At 39.4% G+C, this 13,016-nt stretch overlaps 1 protein-coding gene across 2 annotated transcripts in view; it reads right to left on the bottom strand.

The window, feature by feature from the left end:
* Positions 1–1,258: 1,258 nt before the first annotated feature.
* The window catches only part of CKMT2 (creatine kinase, mitochondrial 2), a 29,847-nt gene continuing 18,089 nt past the window's right edge, over positions 1,259–13,016 (bottom strand). For both annotated transcript variants that reach the window (XM_050946137.1, XM_050946138.1), the window contains exons 6-10: positions 9,013–9,098; positions 6,532–6,655; positions 4,253–4,387; positions 3,756–3,881; positions 1,259–1,507 (exon numbers count right to left, since the gene is read on the bottom strand). In XM_050946137.1, coding sequence (XP_050802094.1) covers positions 1,388–1,507; positions 3,756–3,881; positions 4,253–4,387; positions 6,532–6,655; positions 9,013–9,098 — 591 coding nt within the window. In that variant the 3' untranslated portion in view covers positions 1,259–1,387. The remainder of the gene's footprint in view (positions 1,508–3,755; positions 3,882–4,252; positions 4,388–6,531; positions 6,656–9,012; positions 9,099–13,016) is intronic.

Genomic DNA, 13,016 nt, shown 5'->3' with positions numbered 1-13,016 from the left:
AGAAAACCTGATCTATGAGGAAAGGTTAAAAAAAACTGAGCATGTCTAGTTCTGAGAAAGGAAGACTGAGGGGGCATCTGATAGTTTTCAAATATGTTAAGAATTGTTATAAAGAGGAAGTGCCTCATTGTTCTCCATGTCCACTGAAGGTTGGACAAGAAGAAATTGGCTTAATGTGCAGCAAGGGAGTTTTGTGTCAGATATGAGGAAAAGCTTTCTAACTATAATGATAGTTAAGCACTGGAATAGGCTTCAAAGGGAGGTTGTGGAAACTTCAACATTGGAGGTTTTCAAGAACAGGTTAGTGTACACACTGTTGTAATAATCTGGATCTAAAAAATGTCATATAAGATAACACTGGAAAACAAATAACGCATTGAGCATTAGTATGCTTTCATAATGTATACACGGGGTATGTACAAAGAGTTATGGATGTGTGCTGGAATTGTGTTTGGCAAGCAATGTAGAAGCATAGTCTGCCTTAGACAAAGGATGTATTGTAGTTTGCTAGGCAGAGAGTATGAAGATACATTTACATAAAAGGTAAACAAAGCCATCAAGCTAGCAAGTGTGGGAAGCAGCCTCTTGCAGGGGTCTTTACCTCAAATAATAAATAACTGAATGAACCAATTATATATATTACTGTATTATATAAGTGTATCAAGTAAGGTCTTTTATGAAAGATAATGTCACACTGGTTATTAATATTGTGAAATGCATGTATTAATGCTGTCTAAGGAAATATGAATACTCACAGATAGTATGCTTTGAAGTCTGTAACCAAACAAAGGGAGAACCAGGTTTTTAATCCCAGACAGTAGGGAAAGAAGCTATCTACATGTTTTCAATATAAAGGAAGAATTATGGAATCAAAACAATGGAAGCTCCATTTACATACACACCTGAAGGGGAATGGGAAGTTCACAGTAATGGAAGAACAGCATGAGATCATCCATAATCCATATAAAATCTCATTAATCTCTGGTAAACTTTCTAGGCTGTTTATTTAATTCTGCAGGAGTTCCCTGATTTTCCCTGTTAGTGTATAATACCAATTAGAACTGCTAGAAAAGGTATTTCATATACTAAATGATACATAATCATAGGAGACTTGGATGCTAATGTTAGAAAATAACATGAGCATTTTCACATAAATAAAATCCACTTATTGGTCATTGCTATGTTACTTACAGTGGTGGTTTCTGAATGCTAACTGTTGCCAACCCAACCAGCTATTGAAAAACAGACAGACAATCTGTAAGGCATCAGGTAATGTTTTATTTCACAAGTTGTCAGGATCTGATTTATACACTGAGATATACAGAGATAATTTTCTGTCAGAACAGCAGACATATTTAACATCAGTTATTAATCATCTATAACAAGCTCACTTCCTTCCAAACTGGGGCAAAGGTGGTGGTACCTTGATATCTTGACCTTTTTCCAGCTTCTTCTCACAGTCAATCAGATAATTGACCCCATCAACAACTATCTGGACAAGCTCCACCTTAGATAGGAAAAAATACGCAAATTATTTAGGTTACATTGTTATGTGAGGAGAGTCCTGCCAACGGAGCTGGTAGCTCCAAACAGTGCATATCTAAGTAGAGCCATGGCTCCCATTTGCCTGTATGTCAGGATGTCTGTGCTGGAGGAATGCTGCCTACACACTTCCCTGCATACTCAGACCATTACCCAGAAGGCATATCTTTCACAGTTTTAATGCCTCCATCCATCCACCTCTGCTAGGGTGCTGCACCTTCCACCACTCCCTTGATGGAAAATTTCTATAGAATTCAATTGAAAATGTTAACTCATCTATAGACTTTTTGAACTAGCCTGTAGATAGACTGTAATAAAGAACAATAGCCCTTCTATAGAATGCTATAGGATGCACCAGAAAACCTATGAGAAGACTGTTATTCTCTATTACATATTACAGGTTTTCACTGGACCCTTAATACAGACTTGTTGGTTTCATCCTATTCGAGTTCTATAGGATTCTTTTGTGAGAGTCTTCACCTCTACTCAGCCTCTTAAGAGAAAAATATTAAACCCAAGATACACTTAAAAATAAAGGATAGAATGTAATGTCATGGATTTGCAAAATCATTAGACTTTCAGTATCAATTATTAATGTGAGCAAAATGGCTGCTGGGCTGTTGGATTTAGTAATGAAACATCTTTCAAATTCAGAATGAAAAGGAGTGTTTCACACTTCCTCTTATCAACTGTCAGGATAGGATCAGAATACTTTACAGTCATCCTTTTATTCCATGATTTCAGAATGGAAAGCCCTTGCAGTTGCCAATGAGCTGTTCTGATGCTACCATAACAAGTAACCAACCGCTCTTATGCAGTAAACAACTCCTATTGACTCTAAAGGGAGTTTTGCCTTTATAGCAACTGTAATATCAAGCCCTTAATCCACATTTCTCTAGCAATAGATTCTAAACTCATAGGCATAACTCCATTGAATTCTGTGGAGACACCCCTGAGACACACTGGTGTAAGTGAGATCAGAATCAGATCCAGTGTCTTATCCCAAAAGCTGCAGCTGAAACTCCAATTCCATACAGTAAGCAACAGATGTGTTTATATAATCTCTTTAAAAACTATTAAAGAATGAAAAAAAAGACAAATTGAGACTGAGAGAGGAGAGTTTTACCAAACCCTGTGGCATGATAGCACCAGCTCACCTGCTGTTACGAACTTTAGAGTAGGTAGCAAACTATAACTGATTTTTTTAAAAATCTTCATGAACTGGTTCATTAGCAACCTTTAATAACTGGTTTGTTAAAACTGATTTCCCAAGCTAAATCCCAATGTCTTTTTATTGGGACAATAATGGATTTTGAAGGGATTTGTTTTTTACTATAAAGCATTTCAGTGGCTTAGCAGTTTGTTTTATTGTCCTTACAGACTAGCTGTGTAGGGAAATCAGAGGTCTGATTTTGCAGCTGTGAGGATGAAAAGAATTTTGTATTAAGTTTGCATTGACCGGTAGCTGAAGCAAACAAAACCCAAACAACTTTATGTTGCATCACTGGGGACATAATTTAGCTCTGCAAACTGGTTTATTACATAATGAAATCTATTTTATTATGTACTGAAAAATATATACTCTATAATAAAACATTTCTGTCCTCTTGTGTGTGTTTGCCTTGTCTTATTTACATTGAAAACTCTTTGGGGTAGAAATAGGTCTGAGCTATAGGCTTCATCTTTCAAATCCTTACTCACATGATTAGTCCTTACTCACACATAGCCTCATTAACCAGTTGAAATCTTCACATGAATAAGGGATTGTAGTCTTAAATCATATGTTTTTAAAACTCTGTGTAAATGAACAATGCAATATAAATATTTGTATTAATAACTTAGCAAAAAGCACACAAACATTTCAAAATGTTATATAGTTCATGATGACATGCCATTTTTCAAACACAATGTATCATACAGTTTTTCTACTTCCTTACACACATATGTATAGCATCTTGTAATATGCTTGTCATCCTTGTATACTTAGACCTTTTCTGTGGTCTTGTATATTTTGATTGACTTAGGAGTCAGTGATGCAAACACTTACACATGTGAGTAACTTGATTTTGTGTGAAACCTAGCTGGTGTAAATGGTCATAGTTCCATTGAAGTAAATGGTTCCACTAAAGTTAATTGACTTCCGTGAGACTATGACCATTTGCACAGGCTGAGGATCTGCCTCATTGAGTTTAAAACTAGAAAAATCGTATTACCTCTGATCGGCCCATGCGGTCCAGGTTGGAGATATCGTACACATCTGCCACAGCTGCTGTGTCCACACCACCCGTGCCACGTTTCTGCAGCCTCAGATTCTCCAGAATCTTTGAAAACCTGGGATCCTAGCACAAGAGACATTTTTTTAATTGCAGGCTTTTTGGATATACTGGTATTATATATTGTATTGACTTTTGGAAGTACTGTTAGCAGTTACTTCAATAGTTTCTCCAAAAAGACTTGCAGGGATGGATATTTTCCTGTGCCTCAGGTATACATGCTGCCTGAGTGGCTGTTGGTTGAACAGATTAATTCACATAAATACAGTAATTTGATGGATAAAAATATGCACAATTTGTCACAAATTGTCCCTGGGGCCTCATAGTTACACATAATATTAAGTGCATTAACACTGTGAATTATCCTTTTTTCATTGTTCCTTTTGAGTCAGATGAAGAGCTGATTTACATCACAGCCCTTTTAATAGCTTATGTACCTTACTGAGTTTTGGAAGTTTAACATGGACTCCTGCACGTAATCCTGTTCCCAGGTTGGAAGGACAGGTCAGAACGTATCCTAAGCGTTCATTCCACATGAACTCCCAGCCTCGTTCTTTAATTAACCGTTCAACCTGTAGGTAAAAAAAAAAGAGAGAGAGAGAAAAAACTGCTGCATACAAATGTCTCGTCTTATGACAATGTTGCTGACATCTGAAATACTTGCTGCCTTTCATGAATTTGAATATTAAACCCAGAGTGCCAATTTCTGCCCCCAGTTATACCCACAAAAATCCACTGATGTCAATGGAGTTGCGTAGGTGTAAGTGAAGGCAGAATTTGGCCCATTAAGTATATAAAACGTTATGTGCAAATGAAACTATGATTAAGATATAAATCTTTGCATATGTCCAGCATCTTTCATCCAATATCCTCAGTGAACTTTATAAACATTCTCCTCTCACATACATGGTGGTGTCATCTCATGATTTTATTGCAAATCTTGTAATATTTGATATTTTACTTAAAGCCTAAATTATGGAGTGAGTTAATTACACAAGAATCTCAGCTTTCATTTGAAATCAAAGTAAGTTTCTAGATTTTGTGATTGTGGAGAAGAGCTGTAAATCATGAACCCTAAAGGCTCAAACACCAGAGAACAAATAAAAGGACCCCAAATTCATGATTTTCAAGCCCTGACACTTGAATTTTGAATCCTTGAATTTGACAGTGCTGCTAACACTAGTGCAAGTCACGAGTAACTCCGTTGAATACGAAGCAGTTTCAGTGTGATTCTGACGTGAGAGGAGAATCAGGCCCATTAATTATTCAAGGTTCACCAAATCCCTGGAAGGTAACTAAGTATCCTCGTTTTGCAGATGAGTTAACTGACATACAGTTAGAGATTAAAGGACTTCCCCAAGGTCACATAGGGAGTCTACAACAACACCAGGACTGCTGGTAAGAGACGAGTCTTTATTTCCTGGCTTCAGTCATACGTGATGTGTCAGAGTTACAAAAAGTTCATGCCTGTGTCAAATGACAGGGGTTCATATCCGCTAACTCTAGGAGTTATAATTACAGAGTCAACGATAGAGCTGGGAATAAAATCCAGGAGCCGTGACTCCTAGTCCCTGGCTCTAAGCATTGCATTGCATTATCTCCTTGTACAACATGTCCGGGGTCGTAAATGCCTCTGAGAAGAACATGGACCAAATACTGGGGACCGCACAGTTCTAGAGAAGAGAAGAGGCATAAAGGCATCTATAAGTCACTTTTGTGCTGGCTTAATCCTCTATGTTTCAAGCCAGTCCCCAGTACGTCAATTGGTAATAGCCCCCAAGTGGGAGTTGCACCACCTACAGATCAGCTGGAGTGTAGCAGTGGCCAAGGGAACTGTTCACTTGGCCACACCACTAGCATGTCCTTTATACCCTTGCTGCAAGGGATAGGGTGGAATCCTGACCTGTTCAGTTAAGGCAGCTTGGATGGCCCTTTCTCGCTGCCGGAGCAGTGCAATGGGATACATCGGGGACCAGAGGCAGCCTACAGTCCTAGCTGGATTGCCTAGCTCAACTGGATGTAGGTTATGTTATAACCTTCACAACATTTTAACATAAACTTTTTTTCTTCATATTTTTATGTTTTTGATAAACTTTGAAATAGAAAGCCTAAATAGATTAATCCCAAGCCCAGTGCCTAAGGTTGCAATGTTTGTATTTAAAAAGACTTTGCTGACCTAAAAATCACAGATTTTGGTGTGTTATTTTAAACCAATACATATCATCTTTCCGTATGTCAGAATTTAAAAATGCAATCTATTTTCTATTTTTGGCTGTTTGTTTTCCTTTATGCATTTCTCTCATCAAATGAGTGAAATCCGTTTCATTTTTCTATCAATAAATTTCAGGTTCTCAGTGCTACAGGTTAGGTGAAAAACACTGCAAGGTGGTGCATATTTGTTTGTAAGTAACTATTACCATTGAAATTAGAAAAAGAGAAAAATTTCAGTTGATTTTAAATTTTATAAAACTTCTGGCACTGTTAGGGTTTGATTGTCCCTACATTATGGCTAACAATATGACAATACTGTGTCTTTATTTCCTTGGTACTGTTGCTTTTCAAGGGGGATATAATTTGGATTGATTTATTTTTTAATTTTGTTGCTAAAAATAGTGAAGGGGAATTCAGTATTAATCATATCAAGGAGTGGTGACACTACTCTAATTGCTAACAAATGGGAATAATAAAAATGAAAACAAACTGGCTGAGTTGTTACCTCTTTTAAACCACGGCAAAATCTTTCAAACACCCTTTTCATATTGCCACCTTTTTCCATGGAAATCACTCTGGTATGGTCTTCTTCATTAATCCAGATAAGAAATGTTTTGTCATGGTTATGCCTATTTGAGAGAAGAAAATGGTGTCTTTAAAGAATGGGATAAGCCTTCAGAAGTAATTCTCATCATTCTCAGTTTAATTTCAATTCCTTCCTTTCCTAGCTTGTAATCTTTCATGATTGTGCACAGGACAAGTGCTGCAAGATAATATCAGAGTGACGGGGCAAAGAATAAGAGCTATTGAGGCCTTTTTCAATTTCATCCCCCTATCCACCAGTAACATAATCCTTCAGGTTCCTTAGGTCACAATGACAACAGCACTCTTTATTGATTACATTGGTGTTGTATTGATGCGGCACTAGAAAGTACACTTTGTCTTCTAACAAGAACATATCAATAAGAACATAGCTAGGGGAACTAGGAACTGGAGAAGCAGAGTTCTGCATCTTTAATCATTGGGGAAGTTATTCGTTGATTTTAGAGTTTTCTGAAAAAAGAAAATCTGATGTTTACAGTCTGCCTGGGGCCTGGCAACCTGACCCTATTTAACTGTATTCTCTTCTAAATCAAATCCTAGTTGCTTTTATATCGCTTGGTAACACACGACTGGCACATAAATCAAATTATGCACTGGGAGAAGGCAGCTAAGTGTTGCTTCAAGACACTACGTTAATCAAAGATGCTGACTTGTCTTTCAAGATAAAGTGCCTGAAGACAAGGTATCCACTTTTGCTTCAAATCGATAAGTCATGGTCATGCTTTTAAAGTGACAAGTAGGAACTGGGATCACTGTTGTTTGCTTTTCTCCATTTTCTCTGCCTTTGGATTAGTCTTCCTGAATCAGATAAATCCTGACCAATAGGTTGAAACTTGTTCATACAAACAGTCTGTACTTCAGGAGAAAAGCACAGTAGGTCTAGGATTTAAAGCCCATAGAGGGCTTGACTTTCAGTCTGGCTTTGGCGGGGCCTCCTTTTTTGTATTTGAAATTTGCTGATGCAAATAATTGCAGGTGCAAATGTGTCCTGACAGTTATTTGTGGGTGAAATTAGACATACTTAAATATCCAAGTACCTGCTTTGCAGTCACCATTTGGCATTTAGAATGAGATTTTCAAAAGGGATCACTGTTGGCCTAACTGAATTAAATCCCACTGAATTAAATGGAAGTTGTATCATTGACCATAAGGAGACTAGTGAGGCCAAGGTGAATTCCTGACCCCCACTGAAGTCAATGAGAGTTTTGCCATTGATTTCAGTGGGGCCAGGATTTCATTCTGTGGCTAAATTGTCCTAACATATAACCCACAATTATTTGTATCTACAAATTGTGATGTAATAAGAGAGAACAAGTTTTAAAATTCCAGCTCATAGTGTCACTTTCCAGTTACAGCCAGTTATATTTCACATGCATATAAATTATATTTCACAGGCAAAATGTGCAAACACAGATCTGATTTATTTCGGTGATCTATTGGGGCTTCATGCATTATTTGCACATGTTCTGTTCAGTTCATAAAATCTGTGCACTCATTTGTTATCCTTATAATTCTTCTAGTAAAACTTGATTAAGATTTTGTTCTAGGCACCAGGAGCCTAATCCAAAACCCATTGAAACTGAAAACTCCTGTGGGATTCATGTGGGCTTTGGATGGGGTCTACATAAAGTTGGTTTGGCTATATTCACAATAAATGCTGGAGATGCTGTCAAGCATCATCTAATCTGTCCCACACAATTTTTTCTTGACACAATTTACAAAAATGTTTGGAGTGGAGCACTATTTGCAAAGGTTTTTCTATGCAAAGATCTGCCTCACTAAAAGCATATGAATTGCATCTTCCAACAAATTCCAAGAAATGATGGGTATTGGTGTGTTCATTAAGTAGCAAAACATATGATGATTAAACAATGGAAATGTAACACTCCTTCAGTTTATTCTGCATGTGTGAAGAAATTCTTACGCACAGTTCTGATAGAAAAAATATTATATCAGCAACAAAGTGAGGGGAAAAGACACAACATTGATGTCACATACCTATGATTTAAGATATCTCATTCATGTTTTTTTAGATTACATGTATAACTCATCTTTTATGGTCACTTGCTGGCCCTTTTTTGTGCCAATTTTTTTTTTATAAAAAAGAAAACAGAAGCTAAAAGCCTGAACCAATAGTCTTATTTATATTCCCTTGTGTTGTGACTGATGATCATGACTGTTGCATTAATGGAAAGGTTTGCTTGTTGTATTGTTTATTTATTTCTATATTTCCTTGAACAATTAATAAAGAAAACATTTTTAAATGTTAACTAAGTATGCAGTCAGTATTAGGGAATGGCAGATGCAGTGTTAGGACACGCAAGGAGAGAGGTAATAAAATCACTTGCACATGATACAAACGTCCACACTTCACATGCCATACCAGATTCCTCTGGCATCAGGCCAGTCACGTGCCATCCCAGCACATGTTAGCAAAGGGGACACTGGCTTATCAAAGAGGAAATGGTCCTGAAAGCCAAAATGTGTGTGAGAGAAAGAGAGGGAGGGAGAGAGAGAGAGAGCGAGAGACAGGCAACTGAATTCAGGGAAGTAATGCTGTTCTGAACATTTAACACTGCCAAGAAAGTCATTGGTATAAAAATAAGTCGCATAAAGCTGAAGTTCCTTGACTACAGGTAGAAAGCATTTTACTCAGAAGTGTTTCTGGAGACGGAGGCTTGGTGGCGACCAGTTCTCAGTGCTGCTAATTTTTGGCTAGGTTTGATAAAGGAGAGTTGTCCGGCTATGCTGGAAGAAGGACAGGAAACACTGGATGTGGTTTAGTTAGGCCATGACATTATTCTTAAATGTCTGGGAGTACCTGGCAGATAAAAGTGCACAGTGCAGGTATTTTCATAAGCATTTCAACATATAACTGGGGGCTTCTGTCAGCCCTTGCCTTTACCCACCCTGGTCCCCAGCCAACCTGCTGCTGGGACCTTGCCAAATGAGGGTTAAGGTGGCTATAAAGGGGTGAGGGGTTGGTGCCCGGCTGTACTAGTCATAAGAGTCCTGAAACCCCCCTGGTTTTGCTCCTTTAAAGAATACCTCTGTTAACTCCTTATCAGTCCATTTTATCTGATCACTGTATTCCTTCCTTACAGAGTACCTGCCCCATGTTTACATGATGTGTTGCAACATCGTAGCCTAACTCCTGTTTCATCTTCACCCAACTAAGCACACCCAAACCCACTGTGGGGAAGGTGAAAGCCCCTCACACTTCACCTTGGCCAATCTGGCAGTGAGGAAAAATTTCCTTCCCAGCCCCCCAAGAAGGAGCAATTAGCACAATGCCCATAGCAGATCCTGACAAAACTTGGCATTTCACCCCTTCCACGGGTGGGAGGGTGGGTGCTGCTCCACCAGGTCCAGGTAAAAGAGGGCTTTTCCTGCACTAGAATGGACCTATATTTTCCCCCTCTCTTCCAGTCCCCTGGTGGGGGGGAGATGGGTCAGCATCTCCGCGCTGATCTAGTCTGCAGTAGAAAGTCACTCCTTGGCTGTCTAGGCCTTAAAAAAGCACACACCTTTTCCATGTAGCCAGACAATGGCCCATACTACTTAATGTGAGGTCAGTCTCCTGAGAATGCAGGGTGGGTACCAGCACAAAAAATAGGGAAGACATCTCACAGGGAGTTAAAATCATAGGACTGCAAGGGTCATCTAGTGTACCCCCCTGCCAAGATGGAGGATTTGATGTGTCTAAACAATTTTTTTTTGGTGTTCTCAGAGTGCAGCCACCAACTCTTGTTGATGGCCACTCTGACAAAGCCCTCTTTCTCTGTCTCTACCCTCTGCAGCCCTTCACTGAGAGCCCGCCTTGGGGAAGGTGGGTTAGGAACTTACCAGGTACCTGTGAGTCCCAAGTTCCCCGTGCTCCAGCTGGGTGGGAGCAGGGGAGCACCCCAGCAACCAAACACAGCAACCTCCACTGATGAGCCAGTTCTGGCACCATGCATAGCAGCTCCAAGTGTCTCCAGAGGCGCTGTCCAGAGTCCCCAAGGAGGCTATGCGGTGCACGGCAATGATCACTGCTGGTGCCACCAGAGCAAACACCAAGGTGGTGCATCTTGCTGCCCTTGATAACAGCTATTCAGGAGCAATGGCTGGGATCTGCAAGGAGGTACAGATGCTTTGCCCCCCCCATACTTCCCCCATGCTTTGGTGGCTGCCCTGGCCATACAAAAATCTGCTGATGGCCACATTTGAGAAATGATGGTCTAAACCATCCAAGACACATGACTATCCAGCCTCCTTTTGAAAACCTGGAAGGAGGCAGGAGCTTCCATAATCTCCCTAGGCAGTCTGTTCCATTGTCCTACAGTTTTTACAGTTAGGAAGTTTTTCCTGAGATTTAATCTCAATCTGCTATGCTGGAGTTTGAACCCATTGCTGCTTGTCCTGCCCTCTGTGCAAGAAAGAACAATTTTCTCCATCTTTTTTATGGCAGCCATTCAAGTATCTGAAGATCGCTGTCATGTCCTCTAACCATACCCAGTTCCTTCAGCCTTTGATCATCTTTGTCGCTTGCCTCTGGATCCTTCCCAGTTTCTCCACAGCCTTTCTATACATTGGTGACCAAAATTGGATACAGTACTCCAGCTGAGGCCTGACCTGCAATGTACATTACTGCAAACCATTATGTACAGAGAGTTTTCAGAGTGGGGGCCTAAGGATGGCAAAATGTCTATTGCCAATCCTGCAAATAAGATATCTTGAGCGTATTGTTTTCACAATTTCATTTGAGAAGGATATCATGGGGGAAATGAAAATAGTGTGTGGTTTGGTACCTTTTGGTACCACCAATTCATTCTTTTTCTCAAAGGGAGATTCTATTTCTGCTTGAACACCTGTAGCACTAGGCAGCACAGTTTGTGATGTATCATGCCGAAAGACCTAATCTCATTCAACTGATTCTTCTCACTGACCTGTTTCCCTCCTCCCCCGCCAAGCAAATAAGTATTTGATTTTTCACACATTTGCGCTGGAAGGTTATGAACAAGGGGATCTATTTAGCTCTCATTGCCTCAGTGACCATGATGTCAATTTTTTAATTTTAAATGACTTATCTATGGTCTGATGCAGGGTGAGGAGGAAGGATGTCCAGTATAAATAAGACAATGTAGACATGATAGTAAGCTTTACTCTTTTCCCCATTTTGGATTTTAGGCCCCTGTGCCTGTTGGACCCCTGCTGGTGCTAGCATGGAGCCCCATCGAACTAAAAGTGAACCCAAGAAGGTGCAGGGTCCATCTGTTTATCTTACATTGCAGAAGCAAGGCCTTAGTATATTCATGGCCTTAGTACAGTCATTTCTTGATCATACACATTACATGAATGATGAAACTGCGTTTCCATTAGACCAGAAGAACTCTACACTTCTGCTTCTGTTGTGTTTCCCCTTCTCTCTCCTAGTGCAACCTGTACCCAGTACCAGTTTCTCCTGTAGGTACCAGCAGACAGATGGAACTAGCATGAATCAGTTATGGATGAAATGCTTTTCTCTACCACTATTCCCTTCTCTGCTTAAGTTAGCAGAAGAACTGATCTTTCCCCAGGGAGCTGCTGAACAGAAGAAATCAGTTTAGCTTGCAGCAAGGGAAATTTAGGGGGATAGTAGCAAAAATTTTCTAACTATATAGTTGAACACTGGAACAGGTTACCTGGGGAGGCTGAATCCCTGTTATTGGAAGTTTTTAAGAATGGTTAGACAAACACTTCTCAGGGATGGTCTAGGGATACTTAACCCTACCACAGCACAGGGAGATAGACTAGATAACCTCTTGAGGTCCCTTCCAGCCGTATATTTCTATGGTTCTATGAAATAAACCCTTAACTCATGCTTTTGGTTTTGTGCTGATTTAACAGTTCATTTGGGCTGAATCTGAATGTGATACCAAGTAGCAGCATTAATGGTAGTTATATTACAGTACTTTAACATAATTTTGGTTATTATTTTATGGACTAATGTTCTTTAAATACTGATAGGACATAATCATTGTTGGGGGCTTGCAAAAATGCATATTTAAGGACTTCAAAATATTAAAAAATACATTTTAATTGTCTGTTTTGCCAGTAATGCACTTGCAAATGTTTATATCTGAAATCATCTGAATACAGCAACGTGTTGATATGACAAAAATCCATGACCAAAGTCGTTATGCTTCCTCCATACAAATCCTTAAATCACATGTTTTAGTGATTGCAGGATTGGGGCTTATGTTGCCTGCATGGTGTTTGTTCCTATCACAGTTAAGGAAAACAGGACGAGTAGACATTTTGTAAATAAACAAATCGAACTAAAAAAATACTGATTCTGTGTGACTGATTTCTGCCCCAAACCAGAAACTGACCCACAAGGTCCCAGATTTCAGCTACTAATTGACC

The sequence above is a fragment of the Gopherus flavomarginatus genome, chromosome 3, assembly GCF_025201925.1.
Source record: "Gopherus flavomarginatus isolate rGopFla2 chromosome 3, rGopFla2.mat.asm, whole genome shotgun sequence".
Lineage (NCBI taxonomy): Eukaryota > Metazoa > Chordata > Testudines > Testudinidae > Gopherus > Gopherus flavomarginatus.
This window is presented reverse-complemented; position numbering and strand designations above follow the sequence as displayed.